Source organism: Salmo trutta, chromosome 17, assembly GCF_901001165.1.
Source record: "Salmo trutta chromosome 17, fSalTru1.1, whole genome shotgun sequence".
Lineage (NCBI taxonomy): Eukaryota > Metazoa > Chordata > Actinopteri > Salmoniformes > Salmonidae > Salmo > Salmo trutta.
Window position 1 is genome coordinate 7,209,458 of NC_042973.1, and position 25,386 is coordinate 7,234,843.

Genomic DNA, 25,386 nt, shown 5'->3' on the forward strand with positions numbered 1-25,386 from the left:
GACAGAGAGAGAGAGAGCGAGCGATAGACAGAGAGAGAGAGAGAGAGCGATAGACAGAGAGAGAGAGAGAGCGATAGACAGAGAGAGAGAGAGCGATAGACAGAGAGAGAGAGAGCGATAGACAGAGAGAGAGAGAGCGATAGACAGAGAGAGAGAGAGAGCGATAGACAGAGAGAGAGAGAGAGCGATAGACAGAGAGAGAGAGAGCGATAGACAGAGAGAGAGAGCGATAGACAGAGAGAGAGAGAGAGCGATAGACAGAGAGAGAGAGCGAGAGAGCGATAGACACAGAGAGAAGCGATAGACAGAGAGAGAGCGCGTATAGACAGAGAGAGAGAGAGCCGGCGATATGGACAGAGAGAGAGAGAGCGTCGAATAAGACAAGAGATGGAGAGAAGAGAGTACGTCGATAGCACTAGAGAAGAGAGAGAGCGACCGAATAGACAGAGACGAGAGAGGCGCAGAATAGACAGAGAGGAGAGAGAAGCCGCGATTAAGAGCAGACACAGAGAGAGAGAGAGCGCGATAGACAGAGAGAGAGCGAGCGAGCGATAGACAGAGAGAGAGAGCGAGCGAGCGATAGACAGAGAGAGAGCGAGCGAGCGATAGACAGAGAGAGCGAGCGAGAGAGCGAGCGAGCGATAGACAGAGAGAGCGAGCGAGAGAGCGAGCGATAGACAGAGAGAGAGAGAGCGAGCGATAGACAGAGAGAGAGAGAGAGCGATAGACAGAGAGAGAGAGCGATAGACAGAGAGAGAGAGAGAGCGATAGACAGAGAGAGAGCGATAGACAGAGAGAGAGAGAGCGATACACAGAGAGAGAGAGCGATAGACAGAGAGAGGTGTGAAGTCAGCAACTAAGTTTGTGACCCGTGTGTGTGTGTCTGTTAAGAACTCACTTGGGCGCGGGGTGAATGTTGAAGATGATCTGGGGTCGCGGGGGGGCCCACTCCAGGTTCCCTCTCACTCGGATCCTCAGCTTGTAGATATCAGCATGCTCCCCGTCATCAGGAGAGATGGGCAGGGAGTCAGGGATGGGCAGGAGCTGAGGGGTAGCAGGATACAGGTCAGTTTGTGTGTGTGTGTGTGTGTGTGTGTGTGTGTGTGTGTGTGTGTGTGTGTGTGTGTGTGTGTGTGTGTGTGTGTGTGTACCTTCTGTGGTGCGTCTTGCTCTGGGACCAGCCAGTCGAGCTCCGAGGCTGCAGGGAGCTGCATGCCCTCAAACTGCCTGAGCAGGCCCATGGCCACCGACTCAGCAGAGTTAGACTGGAGGAACGACGGAGAACTGAGAGAGAGAGAAAGATTGATAGTAGGAATAGAGAACAAGCGTACATCAAACAGTATAATTTTAACAATAGCCACACTATCGCAAATAGCCTAATTTTAACTTACGGAAACAAGAGCCTAATTTTAACTTACGGAAACAATAAAAGCATGTGTCTCTGATTTCAAAAGGTTGCAAGTTCGAATCCAGCAATAGAAAGACAAACATTTTGACTATATTAGCCCACACAGCCATAAGGATGCACTTTCATACTCTGTTTATGACCTCATATTGGAGCTGATCGAGACCCCAACTGATGTATAAAATAATCTTTCAATTATCTACAAGCACCATGAAACCTCTAACACAAGAAATTCATTTGTCTTGGTGAAAAATCTGTTTTAGGAGCTAACTTTTTCCATGTGGTTTCTTCTTTCACAAACTCTTAAATATTTGGTAAAATGATTAATTTTGTGTATGGTTTCCTAGAAAACAAGGGTGGCTCAGCTTACCACTGTGGCTCAATGTACCCCACTCTCCCCTACCAGGAGTCAGCAACCTTTTTCATGTGAAGTGGCAATTTATAATTTATCCTACCATTTCTACATGCCAGTTATGATTTTCATATGTGCATTACAACTAATTGTGCCCATAGATTATACACTTTTGGAGATCTTAGACAAGACTTATCCTATCAGAGGGCAAGTTGGTGCGTGATCTTAACAAATTGTTTATACCTATCAAATCCTCTCAAATCTCCACAAGTGCATAGGGCAAAGGATCTAGAGGTCGATTTGGCATCTGGCCAACATCTTTGAGGCTAGAAGGGAGGAAGTAGTACTTACATAGACTCTGATCTGAGGAATGAACGGCCACTAGATGTCACACCCCGCTTTACGTCTGCATCTGAGAGAGAGAGAAAGATAAAGAAACCTCAACATGACATGTGCCCAGGCCGTGAACAGAGCAACAGACCCAACACCCACTATTACATCCCCCCAACCCCCATCCTGTGACCTAAGAGGTATGTATCAGATGTTCAACATGCTCTGCTCACACCCACTGTGATGGTCCGGGCCTAAACCACACTATACACTATGGAATACAAAGCTTTTACAATCTCATCCTGGAATATACAAGTTCTGCGGTAAACTGCCTTTGGCCTAAAGAGCAGGAATCTAGACTTAATCAAAGAAATTGAAAATACAGACAATGCCATCCTACAAGAAACATGGTATAAAGGAGACGGACCCACTGGTTACCATCTAGGTTACAGAGAACTGGTAGTCCCATCCACCAAACTACCAGGTGGGTGGTATAGAGGAGACGGACCCACTGGTTACCATCTAGGTTACAGAGAGCTGGTAGTCCCATCCACCAAACTACCAGGTGGGTGGTATAGAGGAGACGGACCAACTGGTTGCCCTCTAGGTTACAGAGAACTGGTAGTCCCATCCACCAAACTACCAGGTGGGTGGTATAGAGGAGACGGACCCACTGGTTGCCCTCTAGGTTACAGAGAACTGGTAGTCCCATCCACCAAACTACCAGGTGGTATAGAGGAGATGGACCCACTGGTTGCCCTCTAGGTTACAGAGAACTGGTAGTCCCATCCACCAAACTACCAGGTGGGTGGTATAGAGGAGACGGACCCACTGGTTGCCCTCTAGGTTACAGAGAACTGGTAGTCCCATCCACCAAACTACCAGGTGGGTGGTATAGAGGAGACGGACCCACTGGTTGCCCTCTAGGTTACAGAGAGCTGGTAGTCCCATCCACCAAACTACCAGGTGGGTGGTATAGAGGAGACGGACCCACTGGTTGCCCTCTAGGTTACAGAGAACTGGTAGTCCCATCCACCAAACTACCAGGTGGGTGGTATAGAGGAGACGGACCCACTGGTTGCCCTCTAGGTTACAGAGAACTGGTAGTCCCATCCACCAAACTACCAGGTGGGTGGTATAGAGGAGACGGACCCACTGGTTGCCCTCTAGGTTACAGAGAGCTGGTAGTCCCATCCACCAAACTACCAGGTGGGTGGTATAGAGGAGACGGACACACTGGTTGCCCTCTAGGTTACAGAGAACTGGTAGTCCCATCCACCAAACTACCAGGTGGGTGGTATAGAGGAGACGGACACACTGGTTGCCCTCTAGGTTACAGAGAACTGGTAGTCCCATCCACCAAACTACCAGGTGTGAAACAGGGAAGAGACTCAGGGGGAATGCTGATTTGGTATAGAGCAGACCTAACTCACTCTATTAAATTAATCAAAACAGGAACATTTTACATCTGCCTAGAAATGAACAAGGAAATTATCTCAGAAGAATGTGATGAACAAACACCATTGTAAATGCAACCTATATTTATGTTGATTTATTTTCCCTTTTGTACTTTAACTATTTGCACATCATTACAACACTGTATATAGACAATTACATTTGACATGTCTTTATTCTTTTGGAACTTTTGTGAGTGTTAATGTTTACAGTGAATTTTTTTTATGTCACTTTTGTTTATTAATCTCTCTCACTTGCTTTGGCAATGTAAACATTTGTTTTTCCCATGCCATTAGAGCCTCTTAAATTTTGAGAGAGAGAGAAAGAAAGAAACAGAGAGAGATCGAGATTAGGCTCAGTGCTTTTAAAGCACAACTATAAAACTAGCATCATCTGGTTCAAAAGAAAGGCATCAAATTCAGACAATCACAAAGAAAAAATCACTACCTTTTTATGCAAAAGGTCTGATCTATTAACCCGTTAGTCCGCTGCAAATTCAGACATATTCAACAAGTGTCCTTTGTCTTATGAAAGCCTACCACGCAGCAGTATTTCTCACCAGTGCTGGAATTATCTTATAATTTATTGATAGCTACGCCCTTATAGAACACAGCTAATACGATTAGGTGGCAGTCATTTTGTTTGTAGTCCACTGTAAGGCTCTTAACTGTAGTCTTCTTGCACGTGTAATATCTGATGTTTATTTTAAAGGAGATATATGTAATATAGTTGCATTCTCATTTCGGAAAATGTCAATAGATTTACAGTAATAGTGGAATGATAATGTTTCACAACATTCTCCCCCCCCCACCCCAAATAAATAAATTTGTGCCCACACAAAAAAGTACTTTAGGTAATGAAGCAGATGATGTTGTTCCTTTCACCGGTCACATTATTTTACATGATGAAGTTTACCGTAGTTCCCCAGAACAGTTGAGCCAGTCACGTGTTTGTTTGTATATAGCACAACGGGAGAAAGCGGGAGCTGGTGAGTCCAGCAGTGTATTTGGTTAATGAAAACCGGGATAGAGCCCAACCCTACCCTCCAAACCCATAGCTCCCTGGCCCCCCTACCCACCCCACCCACCAGACCAGATACCTGAGAAGAGGGAGGCATGCGACAGGGAGAGGCCGCTCCTAGACACCGCCATCAGGGACTGGCCCTCACAGCCATCTGAGAGACATAGATTACACTCAGCAACCAGCCCCACATATATACTACTACGCCCCACCACATATATACTACTTATTTCCCTCATTAAAATGCAAATTATTTTATAACATTTTTGACATGTGTTTTTCTGGATTTTTTTGTTGTTATTCTGTCTCTCACTGTTCAAATAAACCTACTATTAAAATTATAGACTGATCATTTCTTTGTCAGTGGGCAAACGTACAAAATCAGCAGGGGATCAAATACTTTTCCCCCCACTGTATATACTATATACTACTACACACCACCACATATACACTACTACACACTACCACATATATACTACTACACACCCCCAAAATATATACCCTACCAGCCCCACACCACCACATATATACCCTACCAGCCCCACATATATACACTACCAGCCCCACATATATACCCTACTAGCCCCACACCCCCAAAATATATACCCTACCAGCCCCACACCCCCACATATATACACTACCAGCCCCACACCCCCACATATATACACTACCAGCCCCACACATATAGCCTACCAGCCCCACACCCCCAAAATATATACACTACCAGCCCCACATATATATACCCTACCAGCCCCACACCACCACATATATACACTACCAGCCCCACATATATACACTACCAGCCCCACACCACCACATATATACCCTACCAGCCCCACACCACCACATATATACTACTACACACCCCCAAAATATATACCCTACCAGCCCCACACCACCACATATATACACTACCAGCCCCACACCACCACATATATATCCTACCAGCCCCACATATATACACTACCAGCCCCACACCACCACATATATACCCTACCACCCCCACATATATACCCTACCAGCCCCACACCACCACATATATACCCTACCAGCCCCACACCACCACATATATACCCTACCAGCCCCACATATATACACTACCAGCCCCACACCACCACATATATACCCTACCAGCCCCACACCACCACATATATACCCTACCAGCCCCACATATATACACTACCAGCCCCACACCACCACATATATACCCTACCAGCCCCACACCACCACATATATACCCTACCACCCCCACATATATACACTACCAGCCCCACACCACCACATATATACACTACCAGCCCCACACCACCACATATATACCCTACCAGCCCCACACCACCACATATATACACTACCAGCCCCACACCCCCACATATATACACTACCAGCCCCACACCCCCACATATATACCCTACCAGCCCCACACCCCCACATATATACACTACCAGCCCCACACCACCACATATATATACACTACCAGCCCCACACATATACACTACCAGCCCCACACATATACACTACCAGCCCCACACATATACACTACCAGCCCCACACCACATTTTTTTTTAAATCTGCCGTTTCCAGCTACAATAGTCATTTACAACATTAACAATGTCTACACTGTATTTCTGATCAATTTGATGCTATTTTAATGGACACAAAAAAAAGAGCTTTTCTTTCAAAAACAAGGACATTTCGAAGTGACCCAAACTTTTGAATGATAGTGTATACACTAGCACACATCACTACACACTACTACTACACACCACCACATATATCCTATAAACTACTACACCCCCCCCACATATATACTATATCCTATACACTACCCACAAGGTAGTACTTTCTATACACCCCACACAGATAAAGGACATGGGAACACACAAAGCCAACCCAACCATGCTGCTAATCAGCACAGCAATGTTAGGTAAAAAGTGTATCCATATGTTAGCCCACAAACCCAATAGTTAAGACTGGTACGGTATCTTAGCAGCTGGATCCACAGAAAACTCAACACGTCCTCTACTCTTTTTTTCAAACACCCCACCCCTTTTTCAAACACCCCACCCCTTTTTCAAACACCCCACCCCTTTTTCAAACACCCCACCCCTTTTTCAAACACCCCACCCCTTTTTCAAATAACCCACCCCTTTTTCAAACACCCCACCCCTTTTTCAAATAACCCACCCCTTTTTCAAACACCCCACCCCTTTTTTCAAACACCCCACCCCTTTTTCAAACACCCCACCCCTTTTTCAAACACCCCACCCCTTTTTCAAACACCCCACCCCTTTTTCAAACACCCCACCCCTTTTTCAAACAACCCACCCCTTTTTCAAACAACCCACTCCTTTTTCAAATAACCCACCCCTTTTTCAAACACCCCACCCCTTTTTCAAATAACCCACCCCTTTTTCAAACACCCCACCCCTTTTTCAAATAACCCCACCCCTTTTTCAAATAACCCACCCCTTTTCGGGAAGCCACAGTTATGACTACCAGTTTGTGCCAATTAACCTTACATGAACCTGCCTTCAATGCTTTTATATGCTCTTATCATAGATAATAAAATATGTATAACTTTTACAAAACACACACACCAATCTATCTTGCCCTAACAGTCCAGAGAGCAATGTTAACGACTGCCAGTAAAAATGGGACACCTGACGATGAGGTTGTGAATGATGTGGGACACCTGATGAGGTTGTGAATGATGTGGGACACCTGATGAGGTTGTGAATGATGTGGGACACCTGATGAGGTTGTGAATGATGTGGAACACCTGATGAGGTTGTGAATGATATGGAACACCTGATGAGGTTGTGAATGATATGGAACACCTGATGAGGTTGTGAATGATGTGGGACAGTAACACAAATGAGAATCACTTCGCATGAAGCATGCATTTAATGTCTCCCCTCCCTCGCTCTACCTTTCAGCTCGCACTCCTCCACCTCCTCGGCCGAGCCAGAGTTGGACAGGTGAAAGGAATCCTGGGAGCTCCTGCGGGAGCATCCACTGTCTGTTGAATGGAACACTGAAAGAGAGGGAGAGAGAGAGAGCCAGATGGTTAAAATGAATACCAGCAAAATGATGACATGGGACTAAGCCACCAATGGAGGAGTAGTATGGGTGCCAGAATATGTGAGCGAAGTTGAGTGGTTGGAAATCCCGGTGCACACAGCTCCAACCGCTCCGCTAAAAACCGCTCCGTGGTCACAGAGAACATTTTTTTAAATAAATAAACTGCTGCTCCAAATACTAAAATCACAATTTAACCAACACCCATCTATTTTTGTGACTACCTGAACCTACCATTTCATTTTTAAGTATCGAAACCAAACGATATGGATTTGAATGAAAAGTATTTGAATAAGCCTAAGAAGGAACGAAAATGAATTTCGGCTATATTACTTCAATTATTTCAAGGTTATAGCCTAGAAAGAAATACATTGTGAAGCATTTGCGAGTGCCACACAATAGGCTGTTAGGGACATAAAGCACTTAGCATTTAAACATTTCATTGTATTAAATCATTATAGTCTATACATTTTGCGTGTACAGCGCATTTGGAAAGTATTCAGACCCCTTGACTTTTTCCACATTTTGTTACGTTACAGCCTTATTCGAAAATGGAATCAATAGTTTTTTCCCCTCATCAATTTACATACAATACCGCATTATGTCAAAGCAAAAACAGGTTAGATTTTGTTTTGCACATTTATATTAAAAAATTTTATTTGCATAAGTATTCAGACCCTTTACTCAGTACTTTGTTGATGCGCATTTGGCAGCGATTACAGCCTCAAGTCTTCTTGGGTATGACGCTACAAGCTTGGTACACCTGTATTTGGAGAGTTTCTCCCATTCTTATCTGCAGAGCCTCTCAAACTCTGTCAGGTTGGATGGGGAGCGTCGCTGCACAGCTATTTTCAAGTCTCTCCAGAGATATTTGATCAGGTTCAAGTCTGGGCTGTGGCTGGGCCACTGAAGGACATTCAGAGACTTGTCCCGAAGCCACTCTTGCGTTCTCTTAGCTGTGTGCTTAGGGTCATTGTCCTGTTGGAAGGTGAACCATCACCCCAGTCTGAGGTCTTGAGCACTATGGAGCAGGTTTTCTTCAAGGATCTATCTGTACTTTTCTTCAAGGATCTCTCCATTCATATTTCCCACAATCCTGACTAGTCTCCCAGTCCCTGTAAAACATCCCCACATCATGATGCTGCCACCACCATGATCACCATAGGGATGGTGCCCGGTTTCCTCCAGACATGACGCTTGGCATTCAGGCCAAAAAACACAATCTTGGTTTCATCAGACGAGAGAATCATGTTTCTCATGGTCTGGGAGTCCTTTAGGTTCCTTTTGGCAAACTCCAAGCGGGCTGTCATGTGCCTTTCGCTGAGGAGTAGCTTCTGTCTGGACACTCAACCATAAAGGCCTGATTGGTGGAGTGTTGCAGAGATGGTTGTCCTTCTGGAAGGTTCTCCCATCACCACAGAGGAACTCTGGAGCTCTGTCAGAGTGACCATCGGGTTTTTGGTCACCTCACTGACCAAGGCACTTCTCCCCTGATGGCGCATTTTGGCCGGGCGGCCAGCTCTAGGAAGACTCTTGGTGGTTCCAAACTTCATCCATTTAAGAATAATGGAGGCCACTGTGTTCTTGGGAACCTTCAATGCTGCAGAAATGTTTTGGTACCCTTCCCCAGATCTGGGCTTCGACACAATCCTGTCTCGGAGCTCTACGGACAATTCCTTCGACTTCATGGCTTGGTTTTTACTATGACATGCATTGTCAACTGTGGGAACTTATATAGTCAGGTGTGTGCCTTTCCAAATCATGTCCAATCAATTGAATTTACCACAGGTCGACTAAAATCAAGTTGTAGAAACATCAAGGATGATCAATGGAAACAGGATGCACCTGAGTCTCATAGCAAAGGATCTAAATACTTAAGCAAATACGGTATGTTATTTCATTTTTATACATTTGCAAAACATGTCTAACAACCATTTTTTCCATTTTGTAATTATGGGTATTGTGTGTGTAAGATTGATGAGGACAAAATGGTATTTCATCCATTTTGAATAAGGCTGTAACGTAACAAAATGTGGAAAAAGTCAAAAGGTCTGAATACTTTCTGATTGTACTGTAGGCTGTGACTTAGAAATACAAATTACATTTTTCTACAAGTAGGCCTATAGGTTTTTAGGCAAAATAACCCAATCAAAATGAAAAGCTCTTTGAACTTGGTAATATGCCAGGCCTAAATGGGCCAAAATCAATTATGGCCTACTGTAGAGATCATATAACAAAAATGAACAAAACGTTTAAGAGATCTGATTTTTAGTTTATAAATAAATATAATTGGCCCAGCGTCGTACGGGATTGGCCGGTGTAGGCCATCATTGTAAATAAGAATTTGTTCTTAACTGACTAAGTAGTTAAATAAAAGGTTAAATAAAATACAAAAATTCAAAAAGAGGATGTCTTCCTTAATTGACCCCATAAACGTAACGGACATATACCAGGAGCTGTGCCAGGCCCGCCACGTCTGTTGACTCAACCAGCTGTATCGCATAGAATTCACTGGCTTGTATGCGAAGCTGTAATTGTTTCAAAACATCTCCTGCCATGTCACTGATGCGTCGTAAAACAGTGTTGTTTGATGAAGGCATTCCCCCAGCCATATCAGCGGCAGCAGGAAGAATTAAGTCCTCCACAATAGTATGGGGCTTGCCTGTCTTGCCACTCGGTAGCTCACCATATAAGACGCTTCTAGCCCCTTCTTATTAATGGTATCTGTTGCTTTTATACATGTTTTACTACTCAAAAGTCGTCTTAATTCTCACTCAAAAAACTCCAGTGGCTTATTTTTCAAATTGGCATGTTTCGTTTCTAAATGTCTGCGCATGAGTGAAGGTTTCCTGCGAGAGAGTACCGGTTAATGTGATTGGATGTTAATTATTTGACTAGGCTACCTGTACTTGACATTGTGTTGCTATTTTTCTGATCACTAGATGGTTTCATTTTATTTTTGGCAGTGAAACGAGGATACTCAGACAAGAAAAAAAAAACATCACCCAAATGTACAGCCCCGTTGGAAAATCTAAATGGACTGTTTGAAAATGTGAATCACATTTGCGCGTACCCCCGACGGCATACCCATATAACCCAACAGCAGCAGACAGCAAAACAGGGACATGCAGATACTTTCATAGCAGGAATCAACATAATGCATATGCTATTAACTGTTGACCAGATTAATGGTTCTAGAACAATCTACAGGAACGTTATGTAGCAAAAATCACAGAAAGTTACAGACTTAAGCAAAATACTTCAGTAAGAGAAAGACGGTGTGGGTAATTTTCAGTTTATCGTCCCAGCTCTAGCGTGTGTGTGTGTGTGTGTGTGTGTGTGTGTGTGTGTGTGTGTGTGTGTGTGTGTGTGTGTGTGTGTGTGTGTGTGTGTATATCCATGCAGGTGTACGTCTGGCTCATGTATAAGCTCTTACAGCGCTGTGAGGGCGGTAGGCGGGTCCGCTGGATCTGGTGCCTACGCAGCCGGATCTTCTGTTTGAGCTGCTGGATCTCTGAGTCACTGTCGTCACCCTCCTCCTCCTCCTCCACCACCACCCGCCGCCGCAGGTTGCACTTCATCAGCTCGATGGCGGCGATCAGAGACTCCGAGATGCTGAAGTGGGCGTTCTCCTGGAATGAGATGCAGATGGCCGGAGGAGAGAGGCCTTGTTGTAACACAATATGGATGCTTTAGTCTGCCCTGACTTGAAGTTATGACTGATTTAACACAGTTGGGGAGGTGATTTAGTTTTTATTATTTAACCTTTATTTATACAGATTTTTCTCATTGAGATAACAACTCTTTTCCAAGAGAGACCTGGTCCAATAGCTGCAGGGGGAACATTTTAGACAAAACTTACATACACTAACACAACATTAAACAAAAAATATAAAAACATACATGCAGTACAACAATTACATATTACGTTAAAAAACACGAAAGTCTTGACTAAAAAACAGCTGTCCTAAAGACAATTACACTCTATGATATATACATCGATCAAGTGTTTAAACTCCACCAACGAAACTAGGTCATCAGATTTTAAAATGTTCAGGAGAGAATTCCAGGACCACGGAGCTGAGTAACTAAAACTATTTCTAACATGACCCGTTCTAATTTTTGGTACTGTTAGAAGCAAATGAGAATGGGACCGTCATTGATATTTATTTACCGACCTGAATAAAAAAAGAACAGAGATAAAATGGCATTTTACCCAATATGGCCTTATAAATCAGTGTATACCAGTGTTTAAGGCTACGCAAGGGTCAATGACGACCAGCCTTTCGGCGCTGTAGAGATCACAATAATGTGTTAGACGTTTCTGATTTGTAATGAACCCGAGGGCTGCATGATACACTGAATCAAGTGCTCTTAGGGTAGTGGCTGAGGCCTGCATATATATAACATCACTACAATCTAAAACTGACAGTAATGTACATTGTACCAGCTCCTTCCTGGCCTCTAGAGAAAAACAAGCCTTATGGTGGTAATAAAAACCTATTCTCAGCTTGAGCTTCCTTATCAAGTTCTCTACATGCACAGTGAAGCTCAGCTTATCATCAACCCACACACCCAAATATTTGTACACTTTAACTTGCTCTATATTATGACCAGCCAATGTAGCAATGACATGATTTGTAACATGCCTGGCATTTGAAAATACCATTGCATTTTGTTTTACCTGAATTTAGAACCAGTTTTAAAATCATACAGATTCTGTTGTATGATGTTAAATGCTCTTTGGGCATTTTCCAAAGGCTAAAGATAAACTACTACCACTTGAATAAAGAACAGTATCATCTGCATAAAAATGAACATCCGCTGTTTCAATAAGACCCCCAATGTTGTTGATATACAAAATGAACAACTTAAGAGACAATAAGGACATTATATTTTGCTATAATCGCTCTATTTATCAGTCATATTGTTTTGTTGTTGACAAGTGTAAAGGGGCATCCGTTAAACATGAAATAAAAAGGTATTCGATCATTGATTTCATCAAAGAAACCTATCCTCCTTGCCAACCAGTGCCTTATTCGACCATGTTGCTTATCCTATCAGACAAGTTAGCAGCAGAGGCAGGTTATAACAGTGTCCCTATCCTGTAATCCTCTCTCTTAAGTGTGGACTAATACATTTCCTTTAAAAGGAGTGTTCTAGGGTGAGCAATTAAATGTGTGGGGAAGAGTGTACGAATGAAGACTTCAGGAGAATTGGAACGTTTCGACGTTAGATTCTAATCACTCAGAGGTCAAGGGTCAGAAGCGGGTTTATGAACCCTCCCCAAGGCTCACCTTCTCCAGGTCAGCACAGCTGCCGAAGTCCTGCTCTGACAGGTAGCTGATGAGGCTCTGTCCCTCCAACGGCTTCCGGAACATGCAGTCTGGAACACTGCTGTACTGGGAGCCGTCTGCGTAGACCACACGCAGCCACACACACACACACACACGCAGCCACACACACACACACACACACGCAGCCACACACACACGCAGCCACACACACACACGCAGCCACACACACACACGCAGCCACACACACACGCAGCCACACACACACGCAGCCACACACACACACGCAGCCACACACACACGCAGCCACACACACACACACACACACACACACGCAGCCACACACACACACGCAGCCACACACACACACACGCAGCCACACACACACACGCAGCCACACACACACACACGCAGCCACACACACACACACGCAGCCACACACACACACACACGCAGCCACACACACACACACACACAGTTTAAACTTGAAGGTGCTGGTGTATGACTCCTCCTTGCCTTATTCCACATGTTGTGTTACAGCCTGAATCACCCAGATACACATAATACCCCATAATGACAAAGTGAAAAGAGATTTTTTTAAATGTTTGCAAATATATTGAAAATAAAATGCAGAAATCTTTCATTTACATAAGTATTCACACCTGAGTCAATACTTTGTTGAAGCACCTTTGGCAGCAATTACAGCTATGAGTCTTTCTGGGTAAGTCTCTAAGAAATATCCACACCTGGATTACACAATATTTGCACATTCTTTTAATTCTTCAAGCTCGATCAAGTTGGTTGTTGATACTTGCTAGACAGCCATTTGCAAGTCTTGCCACATATTTTCATGCTGATTTAAGTCAACTGAAACTCGGCCACTCAGGATCGTTCAATGTCATCTTGGTAATCAATTCCAGTGTATATTTAACCTTTCTGTTTTAGCTTATTGTCCTGCTGAAAGGATAATTTGTCTCCCAGTGGTTGTTGGACAGCAGACAACCAGGTTTTCCGCTAGGATATTCGCTGTGCTTAGCTCTATTCCGTTTATTTTCATTCAACAAAAAAATAACTCCCTAGTTTTTGACAAGTGTAACTGGTATGAAATAGCTAGCTAGTTAGTGGGACGCACTAGTAGCATTTCAATCGGTGACGTCACTCGCTCTGAGAACTTTAAGTAGTATCCCTTGCTCTGCAAGGGTAAAGATGCTTTGAGGGTGACTGTTGTCGATGTGTTCAGGGGTCCCTGTTTCAAGCCCAGGAGAGCGACGGAAGCAAAACTGTTACACAAGCATACCCATAACATGATGCAGCCACCACGTTTGAAAATATGAAGAGTGGTACTCAGTGATGTGTTGTGTTTGCCCCAAACATAACGCTTTGTCTTCGCGACATAAAAGGTCATTTCTTTGCCACATTTTTTGCAGTACTTGAGTGCCTTATTGCAAACAGGTTGCATGTTTTTGAATAGTTTTATTCTGTACAAGCTTCCTTCTTTTCACTCTGTTACTTAGGTTAGTATTGTGGAGTACCTACAATGTTGTTTTAAAGTCAACATTGGCCTCATGGTGAAATCCCTGAATGGTTTCCTTCCTCTCCGGCAACTGAGTTACTGAGTTACAGGAACCGTTCAGGGAAGGATGCCTTCATCTTTGTAGTGACTGGGTATATTGATACACCATTCAAAGTGTAATTAAACAACCTCACCATGCCCAAAGCGATATTCAATGTTTGCATTTTTTTTTTTAACAATTAGTTGCCCTTCTTTGCGAGGCATTGGAAAACCTCCCTGGTCTTTGTGGTTGAATCTGTGTTTTAAATTCACCGCTCGACTGAGGGACCTTACAGATAATTGTATGTGTTGGGTACAGAGATGAGATAGTCATTCAAAAATCATGTTAAACACTATTATTTCACCCAGAGTGAGTCCATCCAACTGATTATGTGGCTTGTTAGACATTTTTTACTCCTGAATCTATTGAGGCTTGCCATAACAAAAAGGGTTGAATACTAATTGACTCAAGACATTTCAGCTTTAAATTGTAAATTAATTAGTAAAAATATCTAAAAACATAATTCCACTTTGACATTATGTGCTATTGTGTGTTGACACAAAATCTCAATTGAATCCATTTTGAATTCATGCTGTAACACAACAAACTGGAAAAAGTCAAGGGGTGTGAATACTTTCTGAAGGCACTGTAGGTAACAGGAACATATACTTTGGATAAGGTGATGTAGGAAAATGTTTGAACCAGTCTACTCACTAGACAGCTAGGTAGTTATAATGTTTGAACCAGTCTACTCACTAGACAGATACAGTTGAAGCAGGAAGTGTACATGGACCTTAGCCAAATACATTTAAAAACTCAGTTTTTCACAATTCCTGACATTTAATCCTAGTAAAAATTCCCTGTCTTAGGTCAGTTAGGGTCACCACTTTATTTTAAGAATGTGAAATGTCAGAATAATAGTAGAGAGAATGATTTATTTTTTATTTCTTTCATCACATTCCCAGTGGGTCAGAAGTTTACATACACTCAATTAGTATTGGGTAGCATTGCCTTTAAATTGTTTAAAGGCAATGGGTAGCCTTCCACAAGCTTCCGACAATAAGTTGGGTGAATTTTGGCCCATTCCTCCTGACAGAGCAGGTGTAACTGAGTCAGATTTGTAGGATCTTTGCTCGCACACGCTTTTTCAGTTCTGCCCACAAATGATCTATAGGATTGGGGTCTGGGCTTTGTGATGGCCACTCCAATACCTTGACTTTGTTGTCCTTATGCCATTTTGCCACAGCTTTGTAAGTATGCTTGGGGTCAAGTTTTAACTTCCTGACTGATGTCTTGAGATGTTGCTTCAATATGTCCACATAATTTTCCTTCCTCAAGATGCCATCTATTTTGTGAAGTGCACCAGTCCCTCCTGCAGCAAAGCACCCCACAACATGAGGCTGCCACCCCGATGCTTCACGGTTGGGATGGTGTTTTTCAGCTTGCAAGCCTCCCCCTTTTTCCTCCAAACATAACGATGGTCATTATGGCCAAACAGTTCTATTTTTGTTTCATCAGACCAGAGGACATTTCTCCAAAAAGTTTGATCTTTGTCCCCATGTGCAGTTGCAAACTGTAGTCTGGCATTTTTATGGTGGTTGTTTTGGAGCAGTGGCTTCGTCCTTGCTGAGCGGCCTTTCAGGTTATGTCGATATAGGACTCATTTTACTGTGGCTATAGATACTTTTGTACCCGTTTCCTCCAGCATCTTCACAAGGTCCTTTGCTGTTGTTCTGGAATTGATTTGCACTTTTCGCACCAAAGTACGTTCATCTCTAGGAGACAGAACGCGTCTCCTTCCTGAGTGGTATGACGGCTGCGTGGTCCCATGGCGTTTATACTTGCGTACTATTGTTTGTACAAATGAACGTGGTACCTTCAGGTGTTTGGAAATTGCTCCCAAGGATGAACCAGACTTGTGGAGGTCAACAATTTTTTTTCTGAGGTCTTGGCTGATTTCTCTAGATTTTCCCATGATGTCAAGCAAAGAGGCACTGAGTTTGAAGGTAGGCCTTGAAATACATCCACAGGTATAGCTCCAATTGACTCAAATGATGTCAATTAGCCTATCAGAAGCTTCTAAAGCCATGACATCATTTTCTGGAATCTTCCAAGCTGTTTGAAGGCACAGTCAACTTAGTGTATGTAAACTTCTGACCCACTGGAATTGTGATACAGTGAATTGTAAGTGAAATAATCTGTCTGTAAACAATTGTTGGAAAAATTACTTGTGTCATGCACAAAGTGGATGTCCTAACCGACTTGCCAAAACTATAGTTTGTTAACAAGAAATTTGTGGAGTCGTTGAAAAAAAAAAGAGTTTTAATGACTCCAACCTAAGTGTATGTAAACTTCCCACTTCAACTGCAGGTAGTTTTAATGTTTGAACCAGTCTGGTCACTAGACAGATAGGTAGTTTTAATGTTTGAACCAGTCCAGTCACTAGACAGATAGGTAGTTTTAATGTTTGAACCAGTCTGGTCACTAGACAGATAGGTAGTTTTAATGTTTGAACCAGTCTACTCACTAGACTCCATATAGAGGGAACTGGGTGTACTGGCATCACTGCTGCCAAGGGAGAAAGGGCTGTAGTCCTCCAAACGACAGTCCTCTGCAACCAATGATTCTGACACACAGAACACACAGCTGACGTTAGATTGACCACAGAACTGATATTAGTGTCTTATCATCAAGTGCCAACAAATAGCCTGTTTGCCTGACTGCTTCCTTATTCAACATGTGTGTTAAATTTAGCTAACAGACTGGTAACTGACCGATTGTGTCAGTAAATAGGGATTTCAACTTTACCTTCCATTTTGTGAAATGCTCAGTTAGACACCCACAAAGGATATAACAAAAGTAAATGTATCAAATCAAAACGTCAATGTTTTGTTATCAGCTAGGTAAATGACATCACAGGGTAATAATCTATCAAATATCAAGTCTTAAACGTTGACATTTCCGTGCATGTCGTGTACTCACTGCAAATCCTGGGCAAATATTGTGATGATACATTTTTGTACAATACAGTTTTTGACAGTGATTCTGGCCAAATTCTTAACTAATAAATGTCAAGTTATACTGGCCACAGAAAGCAATAACAGAGAAAAGGAAACAGTCGTAAACAATTAATAGTAAAATTATGATGCATTCAATGAATGACCAAAAAAAAAAAAAAAAACATCAAAACATCACAATGTAATAAAAGTAAGGTGTATTAAAACACCAACCAACACAATGAATGAATGTGGCAAGCTGTTTTGGCCTAGCGTCTTGATCTTAGTTTCACCAAAACAACAACCAAGGAAACAACTGCACAAATGAAGAACCAGAGGCAAGGACAGATGAGAGGGGAAGAAGGAAAAATAGCATGCGGAGGGCAGGGAAAGGGAGACAGGAAGAGGAAGTGATGGAGCGCAGAAGAACTGCACTGCCAACCTGCTACAGGGTCCTCTATTATAACGCTGATTTTCCTGTGGCCCCCTCCTTCACGCAGACAGACAACAAGAGAGAGAGAGAGAGAGAGAGAAAAGATTACCACAAAGCAGAGAGAGAGAGAAAGAGAGCAAAAGAGGAGGAGGAGAGAGAAGAGAGATGCTCATCTCTTGGCAGTAGTACTGTAGATAAAACAAAGTCTACAGTAATAAAATGATCACCGACCTCAACCCAAAGTCTCTTAGAGCATTCACAGTCAGCCCCCTGACGGCCCTATCAGATCACAATCTGCTTGAATGGAGCAATAATCAACCGTAAGGCATCAAAGACGAGCAAACTGAATACTATTAAGACATTTTATAGATGGAAGGAAGGTAGTGCCCAATCACTCCTACACAACTTCCTGGACAAAACATTTTCCTGCAATAGTGAAGGTGTAAACTTAGCAAATTTAAATTCCGATAGAAAACGTAAGACAACTTCAAAACAAAGAGAAATGGTTTGATGAAGAATGTAAATAACCTAAGAAAGAAATTGAGAAAACTATCCAATCCCAAAAAACACAGAACCATAAAACCTTAGTTTACGCCTTCACTATGGTAAAACAATACAGAAATACACTAAGAAAAAAAGAAGGAACAGCATGACAGAAAACATCTCATTGTGATTGAAGAATCCATAGAATCAAATCACTTCTGGGTAATTTAGAACACACTAAACAAACACAAAGAGTTATTTATCCAAAATGGAGGCGAATGGATAAACCACTTCTCCAATCTTTTCAGCCATATAACAAACAGTCAAAACATATACCTGATCATTTACTAAATGATCAGCTATTAAAGACTACCAGAACCCACAGGATTCTCCAATTACATTGGATGAGCTACAGGATCAAATACAAACCCTCCAAAAGGTCTGTGGTGTTGATGGTATACTAAACTAAATGATAAAATACAGACCACAAATTCAAATTGGATATACTTAAACTCTTTAACATCATCCTCAGCTCTGGCATCTTCCCTAATATTTGGAACCAAGGCCTGATCACCCCAATCCACAAAGGTAGACTCAAATTTGACCCCAATAATTACCGTGTAATATGCACCAGCAGCAATCAAGAAACAAATACTCTGCAGTATCATCAACAGCAGACTCTACATTCCCTCAGCGAAAAACAATGTCCTGCGCAAATGTCAAATTGGCTTCCCATCGCATACACCCTACACACCCTTATTGACAAACTAACAAAACAAAAGCAAAGTCTTCTCATGCTTTGTTGATTTCAAAAAAGCTTGACTCAAAGGGTCTGCTATACAAATGAATGGAAAGTGGTGTTGGTGTACACAAAATCAATGTACACAAAGAACAAGTGTACAGTTAAAATGTGCAATAAACACACAGATTTCTTTCCACATGGCCGTGGAGTGAGGCAGGGATGCAGCTTGAGCCCCACCATCTTCAACAAATATATCCATGAATTGGCGAGGGCATTAGAACAGTCTGCGTCACCCGGCCTCACACTGCTAGACTCCGAAATCAAATGTCTACTGTTTGCAGACTACCTGGTGCTTCTGTCCCCAAACAAGGAGGGCCTACAGCAGCACTGAGATCTTCTGCACAGATTCTGTCAGACCTGGGCCCTGACAGTAAATCTCAGTAAGACAAAAATGATGGCGTTTCAAAAAAGGTCCAGATGCCAAGACAACAAATAGAATTTGATCTAGACACCGTTGCCCTAGCGCACAAAGAACTACACCTACCTCTGCCTAAACATCAGCACCAAAAGGTAACTTCCACAAGGCTGTGAATGATCTGAGAGACAAGACAAGGGCCTTCTATGCCATCAAAAGGAACATAAAACTCAACATACCAATTAGGATCTGGCAAAGAAATACTTCAAATCAGTTATCGAACCCATTGCCCTCTATGGTTGTGAGGTCTAGGCTCCATTCACCAACCAAGAACACACAAAATGGGCCAAATACCAAATTGAGACTATGCATGCAGAATTCTGCAAAAATCTATTGGGTGCAATGCAAAACCCAAAACAATCCATGCAGAGCAGAATTATGACTGTATCCACTAGTTATCAACATCTAGAAAAAAGCTGCTCAATTCTACAACTACTGAAAAGGAAGCGATGCCCACACATTCCACCACAAAGCCCTCACCTACAGACAGATGAACCTAGAGAAGTGTCTCCTCAACCAGCTGGTTCTGGGCCTCTGTTCACAAACACAAACAGACCCCACAGAGCCCCAGGACAGAAACACATTTAGATCCAACCAAATCATGAGAAAGCAAAAAGATAATTACTTGACACATTGGAAAGAATTAACAAAAAAACAGAGCAAACTAGAATGCCATTTGGCCCTAAACAGAGAGTACACAGTGGCAGAATACCTGACCACTGTGACTGACCCAAAATTAAGAAAATCTTTGTGTACAGAGCCTTGCTATTGAGAGACCGCCATAGCCAGTCTTCTCTTGAGAACCAGGACTGCCCACAAAATGAGATGGAAACTGAGCTGCACTTCCTAACCTCCTGCCATATGTATGAGCATAAAGACACATATCTCCCACAGATCACACAGACCCAAAGACTTTGAAAACAAATCAAACATTGATAAACTCCCATATCTGTTAGGTGAAATACCGCAGTGTGCAGCAGCAAGATTTGTGGCCCGTTGCCATGAGAAAAGGGCAACCAGCGGAACACAACCTATATATTTATTCATTTTCTCTTTCATACTTCAACTACTTGCACATTGTAACAACACTGAACAAAGCCAATAATTTACAATTTGAAATGTCTATTATATTCTTTCAAAACTTTTGTTGAGGGTTCCCCTTGTTAATTTCCAATTTCTTTATTGTCTATTCGATTTACTTTCGCAATGTAAACATATGTTCCAATGCCAATAAAGCCTGTTGATTTGAATTGAGAGGACAGGAGAGCGGTTAGCAGTGTGAAAATAGAGGAAGAGGGTAAAGTAAAGTAGTTTTTAGAAGCAGTGGCACTGGTAACCGAGCATCAGAGAGAGAAGAAATGTGTAGAATGTGATCCACACCACCTAGACATGCAGACCCTCTCTCTGCAGCATAGACATACTCTTATATAAACACTGGTCTCTCACACATTCAGCTGCTGAAAAGCAAACACATCAGAATTACTTTTTTTGACATTTCAATTCACACCTCTCACCTGCTGCACACACACACACACACACACACACACACACACATGCTCACCATGTCTATGTTTGCTGTTGATCCCTGTGTCGGACATTGAGCGGATGTGTCCTCTGCTGCCCAGCCGACCCGGCTCCCTCTGACCCTCTGAGAAGGATGACCTTCGAGGTGTGGGAGGTGGGACTGAAGCCAAGGAGCTCCTCCCAGGGGACTGGACCTGAGTCTCACCATCCGATTCGCCGCCGCCAGGCTCGCCACCGGGGGTGGAGTTTTGGGAGTCGCGGCGATTGCCACGTTGCCCCAGGTTACCGATAGCCAGATACTCGGGGCCGTCGTCGTAGTCGCCCTCGCCAGAGTCTAGGGCGTCGGAGTGGGCAGGGCATGGGGAGGCGGGCTCTGTTAGGGCGATGGAGGGGACCACCACTGAGGGACCGGGAGGGGGGCTCATGCCCCTTTCACCATCTCCCTCGGACCCCCCCATGCACCCCCAGGGGGCTCCCGAGGCCGTAGCGGATGGAGTGGAGTCTAGAAGGGAAACAAGAACAGTATGAGCAAAATCAGACTTCGAAATATAACTCTATATAACTCAGTGCCTTCGGAAAGTATTCAGACCCCTTGACTTTTTCCAGTTTGTTAGGTTAAAGCCTTATTTCTAAAATTGATTAAATTGTTTTTTCCCCCCCTTCAACCTACACCCAATACACTATAAATGACAAAGCAAAAACTGTATATATATTTTTTTTTTTTTTTGGGGTCATTTATAAAAGTATAAAAACTGAAATATCACATAAGTATTCAGGCCCTTAACTCAGTACTTTGTTGAAGCACCTATGCTACCTATTACATCCTGGAGTATTCTTGGGTATGACACTACAAGCTTGGCACGCCTGTATTTGGGGAGTTTCTTCTATTGTTCTCCGCAGATCCTCTCAAGCTCTGTCAGGTTGGATGGGGAGCGTCGCTGCACAGCTATTTTCAGGTTTCTCCAGAGATGCTCGATCGGGTTCAAGTCCGGGCTTTGGCTGGGTCACTCAAGGACATTCAGAGACTTGTCTTGAAGCCACTCCTGCGTTGGCTTGGCTGTGTGCTTAGGGTTGTTGTCCTGTTGGAAGGTGAACCTTCGCCCCCAGTCTGAGATCCTGAGCACTCTGGAGCAGGTTTTCATCAATGATCTCTCTGTACTTTGCTCCGTTCATCTTTCCCTCCATCCTGACTATTCTCCCAGTCGCTGAAAAAACATCCCAACATTATGATGCTGCCACCACCATGATCACCGTAGGGATGGTGCCAGGTTTCCTCCAGACGTGACACTTGGCGTTCAGGCCAAAGAGTTCAATCTTGGTTTCATCAGACCAGAGAATCTTGTTTCTCATGGTCTGAGAGTCCTTTAGGTGCCTTTTGGCAAACTCCAAGCGGGTTGTCATGTGCCTTTTACTAAGGAGTGGCTTCTGTCTGACCACTCTACCATTAAGAGTTGGTACTTGCATTATTGTCACAGTAGACCTCAGCCTGAATGGACCCAGCAGAGATTTATCCGTCGTCCGGGGGGACACTCCGAGCTCCACCACTTACAGTCGGCTCTCTCCCACCATGGAACTGTGATTGGTCGCCATGAGGAGCGGCTGAAGACATTGCCGGAGGATTTAAGGCCTGATTGGTGGAGTGCTGCAGAGATGGTTGCCCTTCGGGAAGGTTCTCCCATCTCCACAGAGGAACTCTGGAGCTCTGTCAGAACGACCGTCAGGAACTTGGTCACCTCCCTGACCAAGGCCCTTTTCCCCTGATTGCTAAGTTTGGCCGGGCGACCAGCTCTAGGAAGAGTTTTGGTGGTTCCAAACTTCTTCTATTTATGGAGGTCACTGTGTTCTTGGGGACCTTCAATGCTGCAGAAATGTTTTGGTATCCTTCCCCAGATCTGTGCCTCGACAATCCTGTCTCGGAGCACTACGGACAATTCCTTCGACCTCATGGCTTGGTTTTTGCTCTGACATGCACTGTCAACTGTGGAACCTTATATAGACAGGTGTGTGCCTTTCCAAATCATGTCCAATCAATTGAATTTACCACAGGTGGACTCCAATCATGTTGTAGAAACATCTCAAGGATGATCAATGGAAACAGCATGCACCTGAGCTCTATTTAGAGTGTCATAGCAAAGGGTCTGAATACTTCGGTAAATAAGGTATTTTTTATATTTGTTTTATGAATGTGCTATGGGGTATTGTGATGTCATAATGGGGTATTGTGATGTCATAATGGGGTATTGTGTGTAGATTGCTGAGGAAATTGTTTTATTTCATGAATTTTAGAATAAAGCTGTAACGTAACAAAAATGTGGAAAAAGTCAAGGGGGTCTGAATCATTTCCGAATGTACTGTAGATACTTATAGTAGTGGCTACGTCTCTAACGAAAGAGAAAAAACAAGACTTATTCAAGAGATCATAGCCTGATTCTCTAACGTGGAGTAGCAATCAGTCTTTTCAATACATTCAATGTATATCTGCAACATTCTGAACGGTTTCGCTCTATCGAAGGGAAAAACAAGACGTTTTATTGAATCCTTCATGTCACTAATGAACCATGTATCCATTCCCAGATCATGACTGTGTAGGTTTACTTCACCACTACGGCCTATTTATTGCCTTAGCTTACCTCATTTGCACACAATGTATATAGATTTTTTCTATTGTATTATTGACTGTATGCTTGTTTATTCCATGTGTAACTCTGTCGTTTTTGTCGCACTGCTTTGCTTTATCTTGGCCAGGTCGCAGTTGTAAATGTGAACTTGTTCTCAACTGGTCTACCTGGTTAAATAAAGGACTTGTTCTCAACTGGTCTACCTGGTTAAATAAAGGACTTGTTCTCAACTGGTCTACCTGGTTAAATAAAGGACTTGTTCTCAACTGGTCTACCTGGTTAAATAAAGGTGAAATAAAATAAATAAAAAGGTTCAGGGTACAATAAAGACAATTCAGGCTTTAATGAGCTATCGTGGTCCATAGTGACTTATCGTGGTCCATAGTGACTTATCGTGGTCCATAGTGACTTATCGTGGTCCATAGTGACTTATCGTGGTCCATAGTGACCTATCGTGGTCCATAGTGACCTATCGTGGTCCATAGTGACCTATCGTGGTCCATAGTGACCTATCGTGGTCCATAGTGACCTATCGTGGTCCATAGTGACCTATCGTGGTCCATAGTGACCTATCGTGGTCCATAGTGACCTATCGTGGTCCATAGTGACCTATCGTGGTCCATAGTGACCTATCGTGGTCCATAGTGACTTATCGTGGTCCATAGTGACTTATCGTGGTCCATAGTGACCTATCGTGGTCCATAGTGACTTATCGTGGTCCATAGTGACTTATCGTGGTCCATAGTGACTTATCGTGGTCCGTAGTGACCTATTGTGGTCCGTAGTGACCTATTGTGGTCCGTAGTGACCTATTGTGGTCCGTAGTGACCTATTGTGGTCCGTAGTGACCTATTGTGGTCCGTAGTGACCTATTGTGTAGTGACCTATTGTGGTCCGTAGTGACCTATTGTGGTCCGTAGTGACCTATTGTGGTCCATAGTGACTTATTGTGGTCCATAGTGACTTATTGTGGTCCATAGTGACTTATTGTGGTCCATAGTGACTTATTGTGGTCCATAGTGACTTATTGTGGTCCATAGTGACTTATTGTGGTCCATAGTGACTTATTGTGGTCCATAGTGACTTATTGTGGTCCATAGTGACTTATTGTGGTCCATAGTGACTTATTGTGGACATTGACCTGTTGGAATGATGAAGCAATAACATTGACATTTTACACTCTTATCCACAGCGATTTACAGGAGCAATTAGAGTTAAGTGCCTTGCTCAGGGGCACGTCGGCAGATTTTTCACCTAGTCAGCTCGGACTTTCAGTTACTGGCCCAGCGGTCTTAAACACCACGCTACCTACCGCCACAGAGCGCATGTCTTGTCTAACCTCTAAACTGTTCCTCCACTTATCTCCCCCTCTCCTCCAATGTCCCCCTCTCCTCCACCCTTCTCTCTCCCCCACTGTCCTCCTCACTATCCCTCTCCCCGTCCTTTGCTCTCCCCTCTCCCCCACTGTCCCCCTCTCCCCATCCTTCGCCCTCCCCTCTCATCATCCCTCTCTCCTCTCTCACCATCCCTCTCTCCATCTCTCTGCCCCCCTCACCATCCCTCTCACCATCCCTCTTCCCCCTCGCACCATTCCCCTCTCGCACCATTCCCCCTCGCACCCTCTT

General features: G+C 43.4%; 1 protein-coding gene across 3 annotated transcripts in view; it reads right to left on the reverse strand.

Annotated features, from left to right (window-relative positions):
• Nucleotides 1-877: 877 nt before the first annotated feature.
• The window catches only part of LOC115151504 (run domain Beclin-1-interacting and cysteine-rich domain-containing protein), a 50,220-nt gene continuing 25,711 nt past the window's right edge, over nt 878-25,386 (reverse strand). For 2 of the 3 annotated variants that reach the window (XM_029695493.1, XM_029695492.1), the window contains exons 7-15: nt 21,181-21,645; nt 17,018-17,116; nt 12,941-13,056; nt 11,080-11,275; nt 7,495-7,599; nt 4,642-4,716; nt 2,109-2,169; nt 1,152-1,284; nt 878-1,044 (exon numbers count right to left, since the gene is read on the reverse strand). In XM_029695493.1, the coding sequence (XP_029551353.1) occupies nt 895-1,044; nt 1,152-1,284; nt 2,109-2,169; nt 4,642-4,716; nt 7,495-7,599; nt 11,080-11,275; nt 12,941-13,056; nt 17,018-17,116; nt 21,181-21,645 (1,400 nt within the window). In that variant the 3' untranslated portion in view covers nt 878-894. The remainder of the gene's footprint in view (nt 1,045-1,151; nt 1,285-2,108; nt 2,170-4,641; nt 4,717-7,494; nt 7,600-11,079; nt 11,276-12,940; nt 13,057-17,017; nt 17,117-21,180; nt 21,646-25,386) is intronic. The other variant, XM_029695494.1, reaches the window with a different exon arrangement.